Source organism: Coenobita brevimanus, chromosome 100 (genome assembly GCF_032717465.1).
Source record: "Coenobita brevimanus isolate Jiangsu-jjx chromosome 100, ASM3271746v2, whole genome shotgun sequence".
NCBI classification, from domain to species: Eukaryota; Metazoa; Arthropoda; class Malacostraca; order Decapoda; family Coenobitidae; genus Coenobita; species Coenobita brevimanus.
In genome coordinates this window covers 1,004,652-1,030,000 of record NC_137053.1, presented here as the reverse complement: position 1 = coordinate 1,030,000, position 25,349 = coordinate 1,004,652, and the positions used below count along the sequence as shown (strand labels likewise).

Here is a 25,349-nt window from a genome sequence, read left to right as displayed (position 1 = left end):
CCTCTGTGGACCTCCTTAACATGTAATGGCCGCAGCGGGGACAAACCAATCCTGTTTAACCCTGAATGTCGGCAGCTTTAAATCGGAATGTATAGCTCCGATGACGAGGAAATAACGGAGACGAATCGATCCTTTTTGCCCTACATATTGGCAGATTTTAACGGGAATGTATGACTCCGATGACAAAGATGTAACAGAGACAAACCGACCCCTTTTGGCTCTTAATATCGGCAGATTTAAACTGGAATATATGGCTTTAGTGACAAAGAAGAAATGACTTTGTTGTTAGTAGTTAGGAACAAAAGCATCGGTTATAGTCGTGACTTAAAACAGCCCTTATAATAAAAAATCACACACATACAAAGGCATTACAGTACATTGTGTTTACATTCTTTGTGATAAAACGAGTCGAAACTGAATCTTGATTAACAGTTCTGTAATGTGATTTATGGCTGTGTTGTACGTGGCGTAGGAGACCTTGAAACACCCCTTCCTTAACGATTTATTTTGCATATGACTCTTTCATCATTCTCTTGTAGTTATATATATCTCGTCTGAATATCGACACAGTTTGCATTAACATACAAGAGCCTGGTGCGGGATAATGTACAGAATAATTTGCAAAGAAGGAGGTACCGTAATACAAATTAACCAAAGCCATTTGGAATACTAACCATGGGTTGCGGCATCCCTCGAAGTGGCCGGGTACTGGCGGGAGTTTTTTGCAACAATGTAGCCGACGAGAACACGAGTTCGCGAGGCCATGCGAGGAGCTGACAGTGAGCGTCTCTCCCTTCAAACTCCACAGGCAGTGCATAAAACGAATACTGAGCAGCACATTACTAATATTTCACATGCATTCTCTACTTGGGATGCATCCCATATCACACACTATGATAAAGTGTTTATTACACCTCACTGAGAAACAAAAAAATTGCAGCCATTACCCGCGCCAATCTGCCCTCGCCCCCGCCCATTTGCACCCACACGCTTCTTGTGTGGATGTGGTATTAGCTCGCGTCCATTCAGGAAACAGATGGTTGTGTGAGAGCAGGGACCGTCTTGGGCTGGCGCAAGTATACACTGAGTTCGGAGTTTGTATATATATATTTTTCCAGTATTCTTCCATTGCAGTGTAATGGATATACTGTCACAGCACTTGGTATGGGATGCATCTCAAACAGAGGATGTGAGTGTAACATCAGCTATGAAATGCAGTATCCATTTACTGTATGTCCCTGCCAGCACAGTCTGGAGTGAGAAGAGTTAACTGTCAACTTCACGCCAGGACCCGTGTTGACTCGTGGTCTCACAAGCACGCACCCATCACCAGTGGAACCACTCCTGTGGATTACAGTGCTGACAGACCAAAACCTCCCGCCCGCACCTGCCCACTTTCGGCGTGTCCGCGGCCTTTGACAATACTTTCACCTTAGGGGTTGCATATATCGGTCACACATAATAATCAGCCGATGGAATAATTAGTTTGTCCCCGCTGAGGATGCACAGTCAACATCAACACATTTCTAAGTATCATTGGCAGTCTAGGGCAGTGTAGTTACCTTATCACATTTCCCACGCACTCCACCCCGGGCACGACACAATATTCCTCAAAGGTAGTAAAACTTAGGATATTACAAAAAAGGAGACATTCAAGCATACAAACAGGTGCAAAGGCAGTCGCGAATCTAGCCTCCCTAAAGCTCTTCCTTTCTCTAGTCCTAGTGATTGCCATAGTTTTATAAGCCCACATATCAGCCAAAAAACTCTCACTTTCTGCATACATTCGGCAAAACCTTTAGGGGGTACAAAAAACTCTTGCTTGTATACAGTGCCTTCAAAATGTGCCTGAACAAATTACACAAACACTCTGCCTCACTGGGTTCCACAAAAGCAGTTTATGAGCTCTGCCAAAACCATAATAATAATAATAATAATAATAATAATGCTATGAAATTTGGAGTACCTATAATCTGACCGAGTGTGGCAGTTCTCTTCAAGCTTCTCCTCTCCTACACCTCATATCTCAACAAAGTCAACGCCAATACGACGGAAAGAAGTGATAAAATTGCTGTACCAATCACACCCTGCATTCACCAACAGCATGGCCCTCACAAAACCACCTAATATTTGCACACTTTCTCTCTCTCTCACCCGGGCACTGATATCCTCCAAGTAGCACCATTGGATCAGTCATAATGGCAAGGATGATACACTTAAGCACGTAATCGTCCCTACATAAGTGGCAGTATAGAAGCATTTTAAGTTTAAGTAGTCAGGTTAAGACATTCTCGGGTTTCACTTACTCCAGTTTATCCTATTATCTAACTAACAAGCTTTTAGTTCTCTGTTAGGGCTGTGTAACCTCAAGGAACAGCTTGTCTTGTGTTGCTCAGATCAGGGAGCCCGAGACGAGGAAGCAAATAATATCTAAAGAATATTCTCTACCTTATTTTAAATTCTGATCCGGAGTGAATGGTCTAGAACTAGGATTCAATCTGCTTCTGATATCCTGCCCTTAACCAATCTTTTGCATAGGTGAAAACATTCTTCTGATTTTTCTTTTTAATTTGGCCAGGTAATGACATTCTCCGTGAACTACTACTCGTTTCCTATTTACTCCCTCTGTGACGACGAAACTTCGAAGTAAATATCTATTACACGTTCACGGTCACGCATGGGTGGATAATAAATGCGAATTTTTGAGAACAAGGGCGATGGAGGCGTGAGGACATTGTAATATGAAAATTTTCAGTTGTGTACGGAGGATTTAAGAACACCGAGAAAGTTTACCAGACGTTTCTTGGGTTGAAACATAAGCTACTCTATTCTTAAGATTCCACTGGAACAGGCAAGACTTGGATTCTTTTATCTCTAGGAAGGCTCAAGAGATGCCTTTTAAAGTTTCGAAAGCACGACAATGTCTTACATTAACAGTTATTGTTAGCTATGATTTCAGCTACTTCGCTTTCTCGCTAGTATAACAAATTTTTAAGAAATTCGCAGCCAGTTCGCCCGTACATTAAACGCGGCACTAGGTATCAAGTTCACTACGGTTTTGTGCGTAACAGTATAGGTAGAAAACCGCGGCGTGGCTGGCCCGAGCGGCTGGGTGTGGTCGGGTGGGGCGGGGCGGGACGCTCGCTGGCCAGGAGACACAAGCACACACTATCAACACACCCGCGAGGTCGCGTAGGATTCTTTTACCCAACTTTGGCGCAACTGGAACACAAGTAAACCGGCGCTATATAAACAGCGCCCTTGGCCTTTGCGATACTACCAATGTAATGTTCAGAACTGCTAATCAATATTTACAAGGCACTGCACTATGTTGCAGCTCTTAGTAATGTCTGTATGCATAGATTATGCAATTGTGATTACTGAAAATGAGGATAAACTTGACATACGTCGAGGTTACTTGCTTTATTCGTGTTACCCTTTGAAGGAAGGGTTTTCTCTAACGCTGATCAAAGTACAGCCATTATCAAAGTACCCAGCATCCGGAATTCTCATAAAATACAAAATTATTGACGTCATATTCATATATTACATTTTCTGCATCACTCGGCGAAACAAATCACCTGAATATAAGTTTTCCCGGGCGTTCAGGGGCAACCATTGCACTACTGCTGCAAGTTTTCTATGACAGCCACCGACCCAGACGCACCGGGCGGCCCAGCATCTCCCACCCACCTGCTCAATACCCCGACATCAGGATACTAGACGCCAGGAGGGAGCATCTGCACACGGCCACAGTGAAAGACTTTATGGAGAACCCGCTTACCACATGTGTTCTGCAGCCTGGCAGCAAGTGAGGCATTGCATTATTACCCCCCGGCTGGCTCCACATCATCGCTCCTCCGCCTCTCATACCACAACATTATTAGGTTAGTGATTCTCGCCACCTTCCAGTAATCTGATTTCCCGCGACGTTTTGCCAGCGATCCAGATATCTCGCCGCTGTTCCGCTTCCCAGGGCCATATTTTTGTCTGTTTGGGAAGCTTTCTATCACATATCCCTTAGCGATTTGTTTTGCATATTACGTTTCGGTATTTTCTTGTGTTATTTGTACCTACTACGTATCAACACAGCTTGCACACATAAAATATATTAGCGTGACATATGTAGGAATTTGCTAGTATGGAAAAAATGCTATGAAGCCTCCCTAACCGATGAAAATACGCGCCCTAATGATCCCCGTATGCTCACTACTACCCAACGTGGATCCTATATCACACAGCCAGTTAAAGTTTTCCACTTATTTTGCAGCGAATGACCCTACATGCTTCCGATCCATTCTGAAACCTCCTGATATGATCCTACAAGGCTTCCGATACTTTTTGAAATCTCCTGATATGATCCTACAAGGCTTCAAATACTTTTTTGAAGTCTCCTGATCTTATCCTCACCTTAATATACTTTTGAACGACGCATCTTATAAGATCCCTCTACATGCTTCTCGATCCTCCTTTTTGCCTCCCAATTTCTTGTGATAGTGATTTAACAAACACTACATTTTCCTCTGGAATTTAATCCTGTCCTCCCCTTACTCAGCGGAATATCCTACAACCTACTCGATCCTGCTTAGTGCCACGAGATCCTATTGTACGTTTACCGTTCCCTGTTACTTTCTAAGTCCAAAGACCTTTCCTTCTCTACGCAACTTGATCTTGTCCTTGCCACCACACACTTGCTATTGCATGAGTTCCTATACTTATTATCCTTTTCAACGTCACGTGATCTCATTCCCGACTCCACAATTTATGCATTGAGAGATCCCGCAAATGATTCTACAAGTTAATCTATTTTTCTCTTACTCCTGCTTAAAAATGAGACATCCTACAATCCTTTTTTTGTTTCTCAGTCTCTCTTTAATGCATCTAGTACCGAAATATCCTGCAAAAGATCCTATAGAGCACAGGATCCTTTAGCTATGCCTTCTGATCCTACACCCTTGCCTCCAAACTTGTCATCAGAGATCCTGCAAAATACTAGATTCGTCTGTATACATCGCCTGATCCTACATTCTTACATACAGGATCCTTCTCTTGCATCCACGTTTGCTGCCATCAAGGATTATGCAACACAGGATCCTTCGTTTACGGTGACTGATCCTATGCCCTAGTCTCCACACTTCTTGCCACTGAGATCCCATAAACACTGGATCCTACAAACTCACCACCAGAGATCCTACAAAGACATTGGATCCTCCTATATGCCTCCTAATCCTAAGTGCTTGCTACTGAAGGCCCTACACAGAGACACTGGATCCTCCTCTACACCTCCTGATCCTATTTTGCCTCCACGCTTGCCGCCACCAAAGATCCTACAACACACAGGACTCCCGGGCATCCCTAGGTCCTCCTTCTCACCTTCTCCTGAGGCCTGGCTGTGGCGCCCCTGAACACTGCTTCATCGAACTTATCCTGATCCTCCGGTCGAACCACCTCTCGCAGCTCCGTCAGCAGGCTTAGCTGTGGAAGGCACGTGAATCAGAACAGTGACCATGGAAGTGTGGGGCAGGGTGGAACAGTCATGAAGATATTAGGGTGATGGTGAGGCAGTGAAGATTTTGTAGGGGTGGAGGGGTGGGGAAGATATTGTGGAGGTGGAGGGGTGGGGAAGATATTGTGGGGGTGGAGGGGTGAAGAAGATGCTGAGGAAACTAAGATATAATGTTGGGAGAAATGCTGAAATATTCATGACTAGATTTTCGGTCAGTCAATGAATCAATTTACCAATCAGTTAATCAATCAATCTAATTCTCTACATAATAATTATCTATCTATCTATCTACCTATCTATCTATCTTGGTGAGTAAGTAGGTAGGTGGGTAGCTATAACTAGGAAAGTACCCAACAAATGTTTCTCCTCACAACGACACGCAACCACTGCCCTATAAATCCAGATCTCTCTTCCATTTTTAGGTACGAACAGACCGGGATTAAAAAGACCTTCCTTAAGGGTCTCGTGGTCGGTCTGGGGGTTCTCGGCTGCGGACCAAAAGTGCTTCCAATTGCACCACCGCCACTCAGGAAGGTAGGTAGGTATGTAAGTAGGCAGGTAGGTAGACAGGTAGGTAGGTATTTAAGTAAAGTGAGAAGAGATATGCTGCTTATGAAGTGGAGTAAAAATGGACATGAGAACGTATGTAGGAAGCAAAAGTAAATAAATAAATGAATGAATAAACAAATGAAGGAAAGCATAAGAGAGGTGGGCAGAAGAAGTGGGTGTGATGGGATAAAATGGTGATGAGTGATGGGGCAAGAGGGGACGAGTATACCCCGTGAAGAGGACTACTGTATGAAGGCAGGCGTTGGCGAAGGAACACAAGTTGCTGGTTCAATGTAGGGGTCAGAAAAAGGTGATGTACATAAAGTGCACTGGGTAGGATATTCTGGGATGGTGGGAGGTGGTGAGGCAGCCTGGGGGTAATACAAGAACAAGAACATGAAGAACAATAACATTAATAACAGAGTAAGTGCGAGCCTCCTACACAACGACGTGGGTAAAAATGTTCTAAGTGTTCTTTAATTAAGCTCTGAGAGACGTAGTGCTTCAGAGGCAAGTGCTTTCGTTTCGCTCTAAACTCTCTCTTATATTGGTGGGAGCTGGTGGGGGGGAGAAGAGAGAGAGAGAGAGAGAGAGAGAGAGAGAGGCGGGTGAAGGAAAAAAGACATTAAGAAGAAAAGAATGGAGGAGAACGAGAAAAGAGATTAGGAAATACAACACTGAAAAAACACAGAAAGACTAAAATCGATAAGACTGAAGAGGTAAAGATATAAATGAGTGATAATAGAAATAAAAATGGAGACAAAAGAAGGAAGAGCAGTCGACGTTACTATCTGCGTTTCGTTTTCAGATGTTGTGCTTGCGTCCTGTTTCGAAATTAACTTTTGATATGAGTAAAAGGATGATTGTTGAGAGGGACAGTGACTCTTAGTGTTATCTGCTGGCGAATGGAGAGAGGCTTGACCATATGAAGAGTTTAAGGTCCTCGGTGCAGTAATATAAAGGGGATTTAAATGTAAAAAGAGAGTGTAAAGCAGAATGGCACAGGGAAGGAAGGTGGGTGGTGCTATGAAGGCTTTAATGATAACAGAGGGTTAAATATGGAAGCTGCAAGAGGTTTCTATAAGGGTATATTATTCCCTACATTAGTGTTTGGGTATGGGACTTTGATATGGCATGAGAATAAAAAGTTAAGAGCAAATGCAATGAATATGAGGCAGCTAAGGAACGTGTGAGGGTGCGTGGAAGGCTGGGGTAAGAAATAATGATTCGTGACAAATGTGGTACAAGGAAGGGTGGTGATAATAGGCAGAAGAGAGAGTGAGGGAGTTCTTAGACGGTATGGTCACATGAAGGGGATGGATGTAAAAAGGTTAGTGAAAAGGATACCGGTATATGCGAGTATATCTGAAGGTAGACGGGGGCGTGGCAGGCCAAGAAGGTGAATGGATATGGGAAATTAGTGCATGAGCAAGCGAGTACTGGAAAAGGAGGCTAAAGAATTGAACGGGGATTAAATTGGCTTGATAAATTATGTAAGGAAAAGCGTATGACCGGGGCCTGGCACCCTCTTTTCAAGTTTAAGGTGGGCGGATTGACTTTATATGACCGGTTTGTGTAATGAATATCTATAAAGAAGGAAAATGTGGAAATGGTAAGGCTTGTGAGATGAAGACAGGATTCCAGGGGTTTGATGTGTGAATGTGTGTCCCATTTCACTAGGTATGAGGTTGATGGTTCACCCATTCTCGTAGTTTCTCTGTCCGTTTCTTCCGGATCCTATCTCTCCCCATCCTATGGTGGTGAAAAAAGATCGAGGTAATGATGATGATCATGAGAGTTTTCAAAGTGGACTACGAAAGTACGGGAGTTTCCTTATCATCCCAACTAATGTAACTGGAATTGAACTCTGATGCTGATCCGTCTTTGGGGTGATTACCAGGGGAAGAGACGAGCACCTCCCCCATGCAAATGATGGATGATGTGAGAAGTTTCATGACAAGTTTGGTTAATGCCCGTAATGCGTTCTGTCAGGCTTTCATACATGTGCATCTACAGGCTGACAGAAACATACATTTATATCCACATTCACATGAACCCCTTCTGCTCATGAGGTCGCTCAGATAAATAAAATCGTCTGGTCTTACACAACCTTACTTGATTTTCCACAACACCCAATGATATTAAAAAAAAAGTTATTACCATCACGCCAGTCCTGAATGACACAACCGTAGCATGTATTCAGTACAGATTGTGTGTATTAGCGCCAAATAGGTGACATGTGAAGATATGTGGCACGTAGAACTCCTGACCCGCAGGGAACGCATTGTTAAGTCCATGTCCATATCGAAAACGCGCGCGCGCACACACACGCACACACACACACACACACACACACACACACACACACACACACACACACACACACACACACACACACACACACACACACACATGTACCTCTCACTCTATCAGTCCATTAACATCTAAACCTAAATCTCTAGCTCTTCCTCTGTTTGTAAATCGATCTACAACAAAAATAAAAACGATAAAACAGAGTGATTCAGAAACAGACAACAGGACCCTTACAAATATCTGATGCTTTAAACGAGTCTTTCATCATTACTCTACACACCCCTGCAAAAATTAGGTGAAAGAACAATCAGATTACCTCAATTAACCAAAACTCCTCCACTAAATATGATATGATATTTATTAAACCATATCTGAACCAATGGCTTTGTGTAAAAATGCGTGCCAGAGAGTGAGAGAACCCCAAAATATGCCGAGTGAAAATGAAAACTGAGGATTGTGTGAAAGCGTAGTGACTGGGGTGTGGGAAAAGTGAGGAAATTGTTGTTGTTGTGTGTGTGTGTGTGTGTGTGTGTGTGTGATATACAACACTAGCGCTGAATATTAATGTGAGTGCGTGTATGCCAGTGTAGTCCTGACTCTGTGTATTAAACTATGTACAGCGATAAAAGGAAAAGTATCACTGCACATTCCACACAAAACAACACGACACCACAAGCGATGAACTCTGCAAAACGTTCGTCGATCCTAACCTATTCTGACTGCCCTACTTTCCCGCTAACTCTCCTCTTCTCTCGCTAAATTCCTCAGTGATAGACTTTCTTTCATGAGGGTGTGCTGTCTTGCTTGTTACATTTGCTGTTTTATCGGTAAATGTAGTTATTATACGCACGTTAACTTTGGAAAAAAAAAATCAACTTTCCCCCGCTATGACAAGCTGTATTTAATTATTTAGGATAGCATAAGACCTCTCACACGTGGTAATGCGATCATTGTGTGTGTGTGTGTGTGTGTGTGTGTGTGTGTGTGTGTGTGTGGCAGGGGGTGACTGTGACATATCTGGTTATCAAGCCGGCAGACTCCTTGAAACTGGAGGGCTGTCTATACCAGGCTGCCTCTCTCTCTCTCTCTCTCTCTCTCTCTCTCTCTCTCTCTCTCTCTCTCTCTCTCTCTCTCTCTCTCTCTCTCTCTCTCTCTCTCTCTCTCTCTCTCTCTCTCTCTCCCATCTTTTTCTCGTGCTGCATCCTGCTCACTCTAACTTCTTCCATCTAACTCTCATTCTTTCCTATTAAGTTTCATTTTTTTCTCTCCTATCTCACTCTCACATTTGTTCTAATTCTTTCCTCCTCCTGTCTCGTATTCTCCTATCACTCACTTTACTCTCCCTCTCAGTCCTTCCTTCTCACTCTCCTCCCTCTCCCTTTTACTCCTTCCCTCCCATTTTCACTCAGTTCCTCTTACCCTCACTTCTTAACACACTTCCTCCCTCCAACTCTCATCCATTTCCTCTTCCTTTCCTCTTCTTTCATTCATGTCTTCCTCCTCACTCTCCTTCCATCTCACTCTCACCTCTTTCTTCACTTTACTTTCTTCCCTACCACTTTACCCCCCCCCCTCTCTCTCTCAGACAACCAATCTTTCACATACACTCACTTTCATTCTTTATTCATTCATTAACGTGATCAGTCCATTCTAGCTTTCTCCTTCTTTTCTTTCACTTACATCTTCCTTAACTCAGGTACACAGATTCTAAACTCACTTATTTGCTCATCTCTCTCTCTTTCTCTCTCTCTCTCTCTCTCTCTCTCTCTCTCTCTCTCTCTCTCTCTCTCTCGCAAACCATGAAATGCATTAACTAATATTTTCACACTCACTCACTCACTCACTCACCCTCCCACTCACTCACTCTCTCTCTCTCTCTCTCTCTCTCTCCCTCCGTCTTTCCTTGTCTCAGGCCATAAAACACATCCTCTTACCCTCTTTACCGCTTTCTTTATCTATCCCTTGTTTCGCATCCTTTCCCAACTAATCTCTCTCTCTCTATCTTTCTCTCTCTCTCTCCCTCTCTCTCTCTCTCTCTCTCTCTCTCTCTCTCTCACTACTAGCCATCCTTACCTCCCTTCCCGATAAATCACTCCCACGCTCTTCCTCGTCCCTCTCTCCCTCTGTCTGTCTGTCTGTCTGTCTGTCTCTCTCTCTCTCTCTCTCTCTCTCTCTCTGTCTGTCTGTCTCTCTCTCTCTCTCTCTCTCTCTCTCTCTCTCTCTCTCTCTCTTACCCTCTCCCTCTTTCCTCCGGTTTCTTCTAATTCCTCTTCTCTCCTCCTCTTCCCTCTTGCTATCACGACCTTTTGTCATTCGGACGACCATCTTCTCCCTTTTTACGACCTCCTTCGATTTGAATCACAATGGGGAGAGATTTTATTTTTTTTATCCCAAGGTTCTTTTTCTTTAACTTTAAATCATGAAAGGCATGGGAAATATGGAGAGAGAGAGAGAGAGAGAGAGAGAGAGTGTGTGTGTGTGTGTGTGTGTGTGTGTGTGTGTGTGTGTGTGTGTGTGTGTGTGTGTGTGTGTGTGTGTGTGTGTGTGTGTGTGTGTGTGTGTGTGTGTGTGTGTGTGTGTGTGTGTGTGTGTGTGTGTATTGTGTATGTGTGTATTGTATTTGCGTATGTGTGTTTTAAGTGTAGTTGCGAATATTTGTATATATATTTACAATCTATCAAATAAATGAAAGGAAAGGGAGGGGGAATAGAAGAGAAGTAGGTGAAATGGAAAAGAGGAAGGAGAAAGAAGAGGCAAAGAGAAAGGAGGGGAAAGTAAGGAGGGAAGGGTGAAAGAGGTAAGAGGGAGAAGGAAAAGATGAGGGAAGGGAAGGAAGGAGGAGAAGGAGGCAAGAAGTGAAGAGGACAGAGCAGGAAGGAAGAAAATGAAGTGAAAGAAACCAGAGGACAAGGAAAAGTGGGAAAAGTTAAGATAAATGATGAAAGTAGAAAAGAAGGAGTTACGAAGGTGTTAAGGAAGGAAGGAAGGAAGGCACGAGGGAAGGAAGGAATGAAGGTAGAAAGGAAGGACGTGAGAGGAGAGAGGAAGGAATGGTTGGCTGAATAAATGAATGAAAGAATGAAGGAAGGAACAGCACGAAAGAAGAGGGGAAGGTAAAGGAAGGATGTGACAGCAGACAAGAAAAAGGAGGAAGTAAGATGACGGACACAGAAACGAAGGATGGATGGAAGGATAAGAGAGAAGAGGATGAGGAGGAAGAAGTGTGTGGGGAAAGTGAGGTTGATGGAAGGAAGGAAGGAAAGAAGGAAGGAAAGGCGAGAGGAGAGGAGAAGAGAGGGAGGGAAGCGAGAGTAGGAAGCAAGAGGAGGGCTGACAGGGAAAAAAAAAGGAAGAGATTAAGGGAAAGGGAAGGAGAGGAAGGCGGGAGGGAAGGAGAGGGGAAGGAAGAGGAAACAAAAAGGGAGGAGAGGAGAGAGGAATGGGACGGAGAGGAGAGGAAATAGGGAAGATAGAGGTGAGAAGAGAGGAAGGGGAGAAAATGAATGAAGAGGAAGGAAAGGAAAATGAGGATAGAGGGGAGGGGAGGGGAGGATAGAGGGGAGGGGAGGGGAGGGAAGGGGAGGGGAGGGAAGGGGAGGGGAGAGAGATGCAGCAACCTTGAGATTTCTCCCACACCCGGGATGGGCGTGGCTTGCCTCCCCGCATCAGCCAGCCACACCCTCACCCCCACCCTCCTCTCCCAGCCCGACCCCACCACACATCCGTCCCACCCCCACCCACACCAACCCTACCCCAGCGTCAACTCCGTCAATCCAACCCCCACCCACAACCACCCCCTCTCTCCCTCTCTCTACACCCCTCCCTCCCCGACATCACCCCGCCTCCGCCCTCGTCTCCCCCTCCTACTCACCCCAGTCCAACCCCACCCTTACCCTCCTCCACACCCATCTTTCCCTTCCTTTCCCACACCCTTCCCCCAACCACACCTCCCTCCCCCTGTTTCTACACCCCTTCATTCTCTCTCTCTCTCTCTCTCTCTCTCTCTCTCTCTCTCTCACACTTCCTTATTTTCCTGTCCCGTTCCCTGTCCCAGCTGGCCCCCTCTCTTAAAATAATTTCTCCTCTGCTCTTTCTCCTCTTCGCACCTTCCCTCCCCTCTCCTTTCAGAATTCTCTTCCTTTCCCTCTTTTCCCTCTCTGTTCCTTCCCCTCCCCTCCCTCCTTTCTGTTCACCCAATTTCCCCTCCTTCTTTCACTTTTCCCTCCCCTCCCTCCCTTTTTCCCCACCTCGCATTTCCATTTTCCTGTCACCATCCCTCCTTTCTCTCCCCACCCTCATTTCCACTGTTTTTTCTTCCCCTCCCTCTCCCTCCCCTCCTTCCCAGTTTTCCTTCACTCCGTCCCTCCTTTCTCTCCCCCTTCTTCTTCCCGTTTCCCTCCCCCTCTCCCTCCTCACGACCACTCTCCCACCCCCTGCTCCTCTTTCTCCTCCCTTAGTCTCCAGTTTCCTCTCCCCTCTCACTCTGTACTGTTTCCTCGCTTCTTTTCTCGCCTCTGTTCCCTTACTATTTTTCTTCTCTTTTTCATTTTCCCTGCCCTTCCTTTCTCCTTTCTCCCTCAAACTCTCTTTTTCCTCTCCTTCTCCCTTCACGCTTCCTTCACCCTCTCCATCCTTACTTCTCTCCACCCCTTCCTCCCCCTCTTTTACCTCTCTCCCTTCTGTCTTCACTCCTCTCTCTCCACCGTCCCTTACCTCATAAGAGGATACAGCTTCCCCTCTTCACTCAGTTTGACCTCTCTCTCTCTCTCTCTCTCTCTCTCTCACACACACACACACACACACACACACACACCTTGGTTTGGCTCGGGTATCCTGCGCGGGCCTAGGATGCGACCAAAGGATGCGACAACCCCACTTACGTCCCCCTCTGCTCCGACCTGTGATGCGTGACTAGAAACCCGGAACTTTCCTTTTTGTCAACGTTTGGAGAAATTTTGTTCTTATATCCGTCATTCGTCTCCCGAAGATCCATTGCCTGAAGGAGTAAAGTTGCAATGCGATTTCCTCTTTTTTGCTTTCTCAACAGATGCAATAGATCACGTTTTGTCTCCACGCCAAGCTGTTTCTCGATTATTTTTTCATGTCTTCGTTTAGTCGCCATCAGTTTCATTCTCTTCCTCTCCCCGGTGTGTAAACCCATCTAGTTTTAGTGCTAATTGTGTTTTTAATGTCCTCTTCCATGCTAACCTCTCCTTTACTCTTCCCTACCGTCCCTTCCTTCTCACATTCGCTTCTTTTACGCTATCATTTTTATCAGGCACAACAAAATACTGTGTGTACGGGAGGCCAAATACAGTGTGTGTTCAAATACATTGTGTGTATGGGGAGGCTGCTAAAGGATGGAGGTATACAAACACCTGGAAATACACACTACGAGAGTACTAGTCGACCGCGTACCTGTGTCTTGCCGGAATTGCCGTAAACATAACACTGAGATGACACAATTTTATCAACCATTACCCATTCCACATATATTATACTGAATTCTCCTTTCCACTTCTCACACCCTTCCCCAGTCTCACCCTGTCCAACCCCATAATGCCTCTACTCGTAATATTAACCCCTCCATTGAACCCTTTTTACACCTTCTCCACTTCACTTTATCTAAATTTCATACAGTCTGCACCCTTTATAGTATCACATTCTCCTCTTCACCCCAGTCACCCTTCCCCTACCTAACCACATATAAACCCTACATCCATCACTCCAAACTCTCCCCTTCACCCCTCTCACCCTTCCCCCAAACTCACCTTGTCCGGAGAGTCGAGCAGATCCTTGGCGGTGATGAGCAGGTGTTCAATGGGTATCCTGCCGGCCGCATAGTCACTCACCACCTCCTTCAAGCGGGCGTGGTGGGGTCGTGTCAGAACTCTTTGGGACTTCTCTTCGATCATGGCCAGGGTGGCTTCCATATTCTCGGCTGTCTCTCCGCTGTTTGGGACACGAGGCGGGTTAGGTGAGTGGTGGAGATGGATGGGGGGATAGGGAGAGAGTTGATCGAGATAGATGGAAGGATGAGGAGGGGTTAAATGGGTGAGGGAGATGGATGGTGTGAGAGAAAGTAGATGGGAGACGGCGATGTGGGAAGGAAGGGCAGGGGTTGTTTAAAAAATAATGACAATTGGTGTCAAGATAGTAAAGATGTGATGGGGATTCGGGGGAAGGGGAGGGAAGGGATAATGGTAAGTGAGGTACGGCGTTGGAGGGATTAGGGTAATGTGAGCAGGAAAAGGAGGTAATTTAGAAATACGGCCGGGATTAGTGGGGAGATATGTGGAAGGGAGAGAGAGAGAGAGAGAGAGAGAGAGAGAGAGAAGGGTGAACGAGGTTAGTGCCTGGGGAGAAAGGGATGTGAGTATGTGCTGTGAGGAGTGGAAAGGGTGCGTAGAGGGCTTCAAGGGTAGAGGTGGGGAGTGTGGGGGTGTGAAAGGGTCTGAGGTGTGGTAGTAAAGAGTGTGGGGATTTGGAGGAGATATGAAGGGTGGAAGTGAGGAATGTGGTAGTGTGCAGGGGATATGAGAGGTTGGGGTGAAAAGTGGGGGTGTGTGGAAGGGATATGAAGGGTGCAGGTGAAGAGAGTGGGGGTGTGCAAGGGATATGAGAGGTTGTGGTAAAGAGTGAGGGGGTGTGGAAGGGATATGAAGGGTGGGGGTGAAGAGGGTGGGAGTGAAGAGGGTGGGGGTGAAGAGTGTGGGAGATAGAGCAGTGAGGGGAGTACGGGGCTGATGATAAGGGGGTTTGGTGATAAGAAAAGGATAAGGGAGGTTTGTAGAGTGTTACGTGTGGTACTAATATGAAGAGGGTGTGAGGAGAATAAGGGTGAGGGGAGGGGGGAAGCAGAGGACGTGAAGGGAATCAAGAAGGGGGAGAAGATGAAGAGGATGTGAGGGGAATAACGGGGAAGGGGAGAAGATGAAGAGAATATTAGTGGATAAAGGAGGGGGGAAATGATGAAGGAAATTTAGTGTAACTGTGGTAGTGTGTGGCGCTGGAGTAATGTGGTGATGTGCAAGTGACACCCACATACTGAGTTTTAGTGTGTAGTGCTATGTGATACTGTGTTGCATTAGTGCTGTATTGTGTGCTGGTGAGGAGAGTAGTACTGTTTGGTGTAATGTAGTGTAGAGTAGTTAAGCTTAGTGTAATGTACTGAAGTGTGGTGTAGTGTAGGATGATGCATATATTTTATCCTGATGTACTGAAGTGCTATGGTGCAGAGTAGGATGAAGTAATTTAGTCTGATGTACTGTACTGAAGTGTAGCGTAGCGTAGGATGATTATATTTTAGCTTGGTGTACTGACGTGTGGTGTAATGTAGCGGAATATAACATCAATATAATGGTAGGTTGGAAAGGTAAGATTAATGAGGAAAAACAATACCTTATCAGCGCTAAAAACAAACATGGTAACCGAAGCCAGCATCTCGTATTGACAAATTCAATCTCCATGGCAGCAAGGTCAAAAAATGCAGAACGAAAATAAAACTGATAAAACACACACACACACACACACACACACACACACACACACACACACACACACACACACACACACGCGCAACTAATCTTAACCCATTCAATCTGATGACATTTTTTCAGTTTCTTCTCGATACATACATACTTTTTATTTTTTATTTTTTTTTTTCTGGGTCGAGGGGAGGCATCTGGCTGTGGCTGGGTTAACGAAGGCAGCATCTGACCTTCCATTCCCAAAAGTCTTAAGGAAAATAAAATCGTCTGGAGGCAGCAAGAATATACTGAATCCCGCGTCATCGTCTTCAAGGTGTATATACCTGAGATGAGGAATTCTATAGCCAAGGGAGTTTTTTTTCGCGCGGTTCAGAAGCTTACTTAACACCTCTTCCTTACCGGTTTATTTCTGAATTCTGTTCCGTGACTATATTCTTGTGTGCCATTCATGAAATTATTGTTGACATTAAAAAGATATAACGCAAACGACGATATTTAGAGGTAGTTTGGGAAATAAACCGTTATGGAAAAGGTTCCTGGGACCCTCCTCACCCGACGAGCATACAAACCCAAGAGACAAAATGCGGTTCTAGATATAAAAAAAAAAAAAAAATTAAACATTATAAAACTAGGAACAATATTCTCATTGACTAAAGGGCCATTATGGAACACAGAAGAGTGATATTGAGGATTCCAGGATAAGCGTTAGAGGGTAGTGGTGTGTGGTGGTGCGGTGTGTAGTGTAGTGTTGTGTGTGATGTGATGCGGTGTTGTGTACTGTAGACTGCTGTAATGTACTGTGGGGGATTGTAGTGTAGTGTGGTGTGGTGTGGTGTGGTGTGGTGTGGTGTGGTGTGGTGTGGTGTGGTGTGGTGTGGTGTGGTGTGGTGTGGTGTGGTGTGGCGTAGCGTAGCGTAGTCACGTGTGAGGTGTGGCGGAAACAGCATAATTAATATTACTAGTCATCCGTGTATTGCTATGCTGAAGGCGTATACGTTTGGCACATGTGGGGAGAAGATGATGTGGTGGAGGGGGGAGATGATGTGGTAGAGGTGTGGCATCAGGAGGTAAGATGTGGAGGCAATTCTGATACTAATGGTTGCTATGATGATACTGTGATTTAGTAGTGGTAGTAGTAGTAGTAGTAGTAGTAGTAGTAGTAGTAGTAGTGGTAGTGGTGGTAGTAGTAGTAGCAGTAGTAATAGTCCAATAGGCTCTCAGGAATCCACAGGGGAGAGGCAAACGGGAAGATATTTATACCAACTGTGGTCGAGAGAAATGGCAATGCTCTCCCGGAAGGAAATATATGGAGAGAGGGGGGAAAATAATGTTCCTTAATAATTACAGGGAACAACTAGGAAGAAAGAGCATCTGCCTTTTATGTTTTCGTTCCGTGTCTAATTCCTTTTCTAATTTTCCTTATATTTCTATTGCATTCCGTTTGAAGGTGGTCGTGTCTGTTCTAAGTATTTTAAGACAATTTCAGTTTTAATGAAGATATTGTTTCATAGTTATAATACCAAATAATGAAAATATCTGCACATATTTATACATACATACACGCATACATTCTCTCTCTCTCTCTCTCTCTCTCTCTTCCCCTACCCTCTTATGCTCTGTTTCTATGACAATTTGTCCAGATTTACGCCCATCCTTTCTGCTTTAAATGCCTGGTCTTCCGATTTTCATACCCTAATGCTTACTTCTCTCTATCTCTCTCCTAATCCTCTCCCCTCTTCTCCTCTCTATCTCTCTCCTAATCCTCTCCCCTCTTCTCTCTTTTTATCCTCTCCCCCTCCCTAATTAGCCCTGTCCCTTCCATTCTCCCCTCTCCCCTTCCTTTCACCCACTCCTCCCTCAGCTCATTACAGCATCTTAGTTATCCTCTCCGATTGCTCCGTATCATCCTTAACACCTTCAGTGCAGTGGTTTGTTTTTTTTAATATCGTTCGTTCCACCACCAGACGATTTTACTCAGCTTTGGAGAGACTTCTGGATATTCCTCCTAGCTACCTTTTTACGAGTTTATGTTTACCTTAAAAATATATCCACAAATGGTAAATATTCCAAAAAAGACAAATTAATGAGAAAAACATAATATATCGCTTTAAATGGTCTCTTCAGGAAACTCAACCATCACACACACACACACACACACACACACACACACACACACACACACACACGAGACAATAAAACCAATTTCAAAGAGTTTTCCCCTCAACTCACTTCAGCATTCAGATCACGCCGAGAATACGCTAAGAATACCAAGTTGCTCATACGCCAAAGCCCATAAATATTCTCCTTCAAGGTACAGTATTCCAGGGAGAGCCAGATGGAAGGATGGGACTGAAAGTATAAAGCTCCTGGAACTACATAAACTCCTTTTCCTGACTGTCAACCCATTGTGCCAGAGGACGTCTCTCTCTCTCCCTCTCTCTCTCTCTCTCTCTCTCTCTCTCTACTTACAGACGATATATTTAAGCTTTAGGGAGACTTTTCTATTGATGATTTCTAAACCAATCTCCATTAACCTCTTCACAACCTGATTCGTCTTCCCGAACACATTAAAATTTTCTGAAGGCCATATGAATGAATAAATAAAAATTAATCGAACTGAACGAGTTAAAATCAAATAAATTAAATCTCTTCTTAACGCAAATCCAGAATTTTACAAAAGTTCTCAATAATCACCGTACAGCAGCGTCCGCAGGTGAGGAAGGAGTGAGGGGATTTGTTAAAGCGACCTATTAATTATATCCATCCATTCATAGTCGAAAAGCCTCTCCAATACCGAATAAAACCGAGTGCAAGAGAGAGAGAAGAAAATGGAATGTCGGAATTGTGGGGTTAACTCATTCACTTCTGTTTTTTTAATATATAATTGTTGATGTCACACGAAAACTTTAATTTAAGGACGATGTCTTGTGCTGAAGGTGTTAATGAAGGCTATCTGATCCCCTTTAGTTAGGGAAATCAATAACATGGCGAATTCCATCATTTGGAAATAGCAGGAGAAAAACAAAATGCACAGACTCCGATTGTAAGGTTTAAAAAGGCATCATTATTTAAAAGGGGTTAAAATATGAAACTCACTTGCTCTGGGAGGGGGGCCACGATCGGCGGTCGTAGGTGGTACAGGAGTGCGGCACCTTCCCCACGCGACGCACCGACAGACGCAGCCGCCGTGAGTACTTGAGGATGTTGACTGCCGTGTCGTGGGTCACAGCAAGGAAGCTCTCGTTGTTCACCTCCAATATCTGGTCGCCAACCTGAAGGGCAGAGACGGGTTGGAATGGACGAAAGGAAGAATTTGAATGAGGTGGACTGGACACAAAGAGGCGAGCTGGACTGGAATGAGGTGGGCTGGGTTGGAAAGAGGTGGGCTGGGTTGGAAAGAGGTTGGCTGAGATAGAAGGGAGGAATGGAAGAAAAGAAAGCTCTGAATGAGGTAGGCTGGACTAGAAAGAAGTGTAGTGGAATGTAAGAACGGAATGGAAGAAAGGGACGAAGTAATATGAGGTGGACTGAACTGGAGGGAAATGAGCTGGATTGGAAAGAGGTGGGTTGGGATGGTAGAAATGAAGAATTTTAATAAGGTGGATTGGACTGGAAAAAGGTGGGGTTAGGATGGAAAAAAAAAGAAGAAATGAACGAAAGAAAAGAAAGAGAATGAGGTGGACTGAAGATGAACTGAAATGGAAAGACGTAAACTGGACACGATGGGTTGGACGATAAAGGAGGAAGGTTTGTTGCTGAGTACTGAGCAATGACAAAGACACGAAAACACAGACTAAGCGGCTCACTTGAGGGGATGAGGCAGATTACGAGGGAAGGAACATATATTGCTCACGTACGGGGAAGGAGGATAAACTTAATTAGCCACCTGCAAGGGAGAGACGGGCTGTGGGGGAAGGAGAGAGGAAAGTACCATAGCTAAGATACTGGAGGAAAGATAACCCAACTGCCCACATTGGAATGGATGGAAGAACTATGAATAAAATATAGGAAAGAGGATGAAGTAAATACTCCACTTTTAAAGGAGAGACGGATCGTGATGGAAGGGAAATAACGGCTAAGGAACCGGAGGAAACATACACTAAATCACCCACCGGTAGGGGAAGACGGCGGGCGAAGGAAGGTGGGAATGAAGAACTATGCCTGAAACTATGTGGAGGATAAGGGAAATAGCCCACTTGCATGGAAGAGGCGGACTGGGAGGGAAGGAAGATCTATTGCTAAGATACGGAAGGAAGGCTAAACTAAACTGCCCACTTGTTGGGGGAAGACAGATTGCGAGGAAAGGGAAACAATAGCTAAGACATCGAGGGAAACATAAACAGCATCGCCCTCTGGAAGGGGAGAGGCGGGATGCGAGGGAAGGAAGAGCTATTGCTAAGATATGCCAGGAAGGATAATAGGCGTTTTAAGCAGAACTTTCTCTTGCAAAAAAATCTTGCCAGGTTAAGACTCCAGGGATAAGGGGCTGAAAAGACAGGCTACTAGAGATCAAGCAGTGTGGTGAGCCGCCATTAGGTGATCAAGGCCGACGCATGCAAGGATGTTAGTGCCTTTATAAAAGTACGAATGAACGCTAAAACCCTACCGTTCCTCGCTAAAACGATTCATTATAGAGCACCCTGTCCGTTCATATGGCGTTCATTGATAGCTTACTAAGAAATCATAAGGGTATATTTAAAAACTTCCATTTATGGTCACCCAATGTAAATAAAAATCTTGACTGGTAATTTAATTCTGACGATTCTGCCAATAATATTCAAGATAAAAATGTGGCACACATAACATACAAGATTAAATATGAAACAAATATACGAAATATTACTAAAACAAATGCCACTAAGCCGAAGATGCATAGAAAATGGAGCCATAAGAGGCATACAGTGACATTTTTGGCGTGTGAATTGCTAGCGTATATTGTAGTGAATAAAAAAAAATAAATAAATAAACGAATATGTATGAGGTGTAACGGGAAGATCCAATCTTATATATAACCCAAATGCCTCTTTTATATTTGTTCTTCCTATCTATGAACGATTTTATTCAACTTTGGAGGGATTTATAACACTGAAGGGGTTTACTCAAGCTATATCTAACCCCTCCACTTCAGGAAGCCTCTCCTAAGCTGAATAAAACCGTCCTGAAGTAGCGAGAATAAAAGAGTGTCATTGGAATCAAGGGGTTAAGGGTAGACGAACAGCCTCCTCCCCTTTGTGGCATTACAGGATGAAGATGCCTATAGTTACCTCCCTAGCCTGTCCACACGATCATAGACGTGATGAACTGAAGCATCGTATCTTTTGCTGATTCACTGTTTCTTGGTGTTTCGTAACCATGCTTCGAAACTCATGCTCCACAGTACAGCCTTGAGCAAAAGATCGCAGACTCTTCTCCTGCAGCATCGTATCCTGCCTTCCATCATTCCTTCACAATCGACTGAGAGTATCCTTCATTCTCACCTATTGCCATCACATAAAAATAGTTCAAAGAGTCCATTACCTTAGCTATCTGAGAAGAGTCGACGTACTTTTGCTAATGGCTCTATCCAGGAAGAAAACCGAAGCGATGAAGCAGATACTCAACTAAATTTCCTCTGCTCCGCTTTGTCTTACCTGCAGCCCTGCCTTGTGAGCCGCCGAGTCATGGTCCACACCCGTAATGAAGATGCCCAGACCGTACTCCACCCCCCCACGGATACACAGACCCAGAGACTCAGACCCCACCACCTCCACCTCAACCTGGAAAAGAGAGATAAAGAGATAAACAGTGAGTGTAAGAGAGATTCCCCAGACCGTCCTCCACTCCGACTATAAGGCCAGGAAACTCACAGCAATGTTACGAACTTGACAGGGTGAATATATAGAAAAGGCCTTAGTTTTTGGCGATAATATCTGAAACACGAGACGAAGATACAGCACACCTGACCTTTTCAATTTCTATTAAAAAATAAAAACAAGTCTATATATCACTTAAATATTATCTTGCATCATTCCGTTTGGTTGTACGTTTCTCACATTATAATTCACTCAGGTTTGGTTTTGAAGTGTTTGGTGCCTGTTTGAATGAGAGGAAAAGCATAAACATTAAACAGGGAATCTTACATACAGCTAAAAAAGAAAAAAATCATGAATACGCCTTCTGCTTTCAAACAAGGACTCTTACATACAACTGATGCCCCAAGAAAGATCATGAACACGCATCCTTCTCTCATGTTATATCATCCCGGCCACCTTCTCCCTCAGGATGAAACCAACCCAACTACTGTCCTTCCCTTTCTGGTTCCAGCCATCTCCACCTCCACTCCGCATTCATCTCGTAAACGTCCATCTGTCTCGCCAGGCCTCTCCAGATGAATTTCTAAGGCAATGTATTTTTGGCCTCGCTCTCGACCTCTGTATCTCAAGCATCGTTCAAAGTTCAGAGGATGACGTCAGGGCTGGAACCATCACACTCATTACACTCTCTGCAACACTTACACTTCCTTTTCCTTTCACACTTACACTTCCAATCCCACTTGCATCTCCACTCCCACTCCCACTATTACCCCCACTTCCTTTCTCATTCTCATAATCGCTCCCGCTCGTCTTCCTACTCCGACTTCCACACCAATTTCCAGTTCCACTCCCACTTTCACCCCCATTCCTATTCCACTCTCTCTTCCTCTCCCACTCCAACTACGACCCCTACTTCCACTCCTAACCCCACTCCCACTTCCACTCCCACTCCCACTCCCACTCCAAATTCATGTCGCTGCTCTCAGAGCCTCTTGTAGCTCTTAAAGTGTATCTTGGTTAAAAAAAATACTTTGAATGATATTAATTTTGATCTCCTGAATCCGGCGATCTTTCTCTCTCTCTCTCTCTCTCTCTCTCTCTCTCTCTCTCTCTCTCTCTCTCTCCCTTCATCATTTATAACCACACCTGCCATCAAATTTGTTCTCATAACCATCTGAAAATAAAAATCATTATAAAAAAAAAAAAAAACAGGGAGACAAATTATTCAGATCTGCGACTGAAACACAAATGCAAAATGCTCCTCCTTTCACCTCCATTTCCAAGCATCAGATCTATCTTGACAACTAGATAAGATTCGGAACAGGTTTATTTTATGCATAAATTAATATGAAAAGGATAAACGGAAGGACGAAAGATTCTAATCTGCGAATATTACACTAAGACCTGGACTTTCCTTTTCCTTCCCATCATTTCTTTACCACACAGACCTTCAGTTCTATCTTGCTAACCAGGCAAGAGATTCCAAAAAATATATATTCTCTGCATATATATATTGGTAACAAATGGATAAACGGAAAGACAATACGACTCAAATTTACGAATATTCTACTAAATCCTGAATTTTCCTTTTCCACTTCCATCATTTCTAAGCACACAAATACTCAAACCTGTATCGATAACTAACCTGCAAAAGATTATCAAAGTTGACACATTTCAATCTCTGCATAAATTAGCATAAAAAGGGATAAACGGAAAGACAAAACGACTCCGATTTGCGAATAATCCTCCAGTATGGAACTTTCCTTTTTCACCTCCAACTAAACTGGAACTTTCTTTTTTCGCCTCCAACGAAAACGTAACTTTCCTTTTTCACCTCCATCATTTTCCAACATACACACAGGCCATCAAGCACAGTGAGTGTCTCTGGCTGCAAGCGGGCGTAGCATTTCAGGCCATTCTTCCTCATGAAAAGCGCCACCAGGAAATTATGACGCGGAAACGTGATATTCGACAAGTCACCTGCTCCAGTTCACAGTCCAAACATTTCCATCATCACTTCTCGCGTACCGTTTATCCAGCTTCTCGCGTACCGTTTATCCAGCCTCTTGCGTACCGTTTATCCGGCCTCTTGCGTACCGTTTATCCGGCCTCTCGCATACCATTTATCCGGCCTCTCACGTACTGTTTATCCGGCATCTCACGTACCGTTTATCCAGCCTCTCGTGTACCGTTTATCTGGCAGCTCCTCTCAGGCGCGGCACTTCATTAATCTGGTTTTGCTGTCATCGCACCTTCAATCAGATTACGTTTTTCTTTTGCTTTAATCTTGCTATGTCGTATTTTTTACTTTATTCTTTCTATTTCCAGGTGATTTTATTAATATTAGGGCAGACTTCGAACAGCAGGTGTTAGATTTACATTAAAAACACACACACACACACTATATGACATTTTCCCCTGAGCTGAATCAAATCGCTCCTTAGCACCTTCTCCTCAGCTGATTATTTTTAGATATGGTACAGTTATGAGCAAAAGTTTGTCGACAATTCTCCGCCAGACTGTGTCCTGCCTTCCACATTTCTCAGTTCTCCCCAGACGACTGACAGCATCCTTCTTTCTCACACTGTTTTCCTGTGTCCTCGATATTGGTAACACATAGGAATAGTTCATCTTAAGCAGGTAAAGTGTCAACAAACTTTTGCCCATGGTTTTATGTTATTATTCTCGTGTGTTTTGTATACCATCTCTGTTGATATCAATAAAAAATCATGATATAAATTAAAATATATATCAAACTCCAACGGTGTAATAAGGAACATAAATCTATCTTACGAAAAGGCCCTTACAAAGCCTCCTTAGTTCAAAATAAAGAAAATTTGACAACAGCCTTTATTTTAATCATTTATTAGTGTGATATGATTCAGATTATTAAAGCATCCGGCAATGAAAGGGATTAATGAAGTCTATTATATTTTTTTACTGGGATTTTGGAAGCCTGTCCTCAATGCAATCATCTGGAGACAACGAGGATGGAAATATAAAGCGTCATGGTGGTCAAGGGGTTAATGTGGCGCTTATCCTTGTTGACACTGGCTCGTTAATCCTGGCATCATCCATTATTCCGGCACAGGGTTTCGTCAATCCGGAATGTTCGTTTATTTTCGCTGCTTCATTACGCTTGGCCTATATCGTTTTCATTCATTTTCAGTGAGGTATAGACAATTCCATAAAAAAAGAGGAAGTATTTTCTTTTTATCTGTTTCTCTAGATGTTGATACTGAAATGGAAACGACCTCTAACAGGGAAGGGGTTAATGAAGGCTATGTTAATGATGGCTCTGTTAATGACGACTGTTGATGAAGGCTATGTTAATCAAGGCTATGTTAATTAAGGCTCTGTTAATGAAGGCTATGTTAATGAAGGCCATGTTAATGAAGGCTCTGTTAATGAAAGCTTTGTTAATGAAGGCTCCGTTAATGAAGGCTATGTTAATGAAGGCTATGTTAATCAAGGCTATGTTAATTAAGGCTCTGTTAATGAAGGCTATGTTACTTAAGCCTATGTCAATTAAGGCTTTGCTAATGAAGGCTATATCTAACCATCCTCTAATTACAAACTTATTCCTAAGCTAAACTAAACAAAATATCTAGAAATGCCATGCATATTTTTAAAGTGACATCCTCGGGCTCAAGAGGTGAAGTGGCAAGGAGGATATGATCTTCAGAGGATACGGGAGAT

General features: G+C 43.9%; 1 protein-coding gene across 1 annotated transcript in view; it reads right to left on the bottom strand.

Annotated features, from left to right (window-relative positions):
• dysc (whirlin protein dyschronic) overlaps positions 1-25,349 on the bottom strand; it is a 229,908-nt gene that overhangs the window by 7,868 nt on the left and 196,691 nt on the right. Inside the window, exons 5-9 of the mRNA XM_080284054.1 lie at positions 21,489-21,614; positions 18,955-19,130; positions 17,562-17,567; positions 14,140-14,320; positions 5,374-5,475 (exon numbers count right to left, since the gene is read on the bottom strand). Of these exons, the coding sequence (XP_080140180.1) occupies positions 5,374-5,475; positions 14,140-14,320; positions 17,562-17,567; positions 18,955-19,130; positions 21,489-21,614 (591 nt within the window). The remainder of the gene's footprint in view (positions 1-5,373; positions 5,476-14,139; positions 14,321-17,561; positions 17,568-18,954; positions 19,131-21,488; positions 21,615-25,349) is intronic.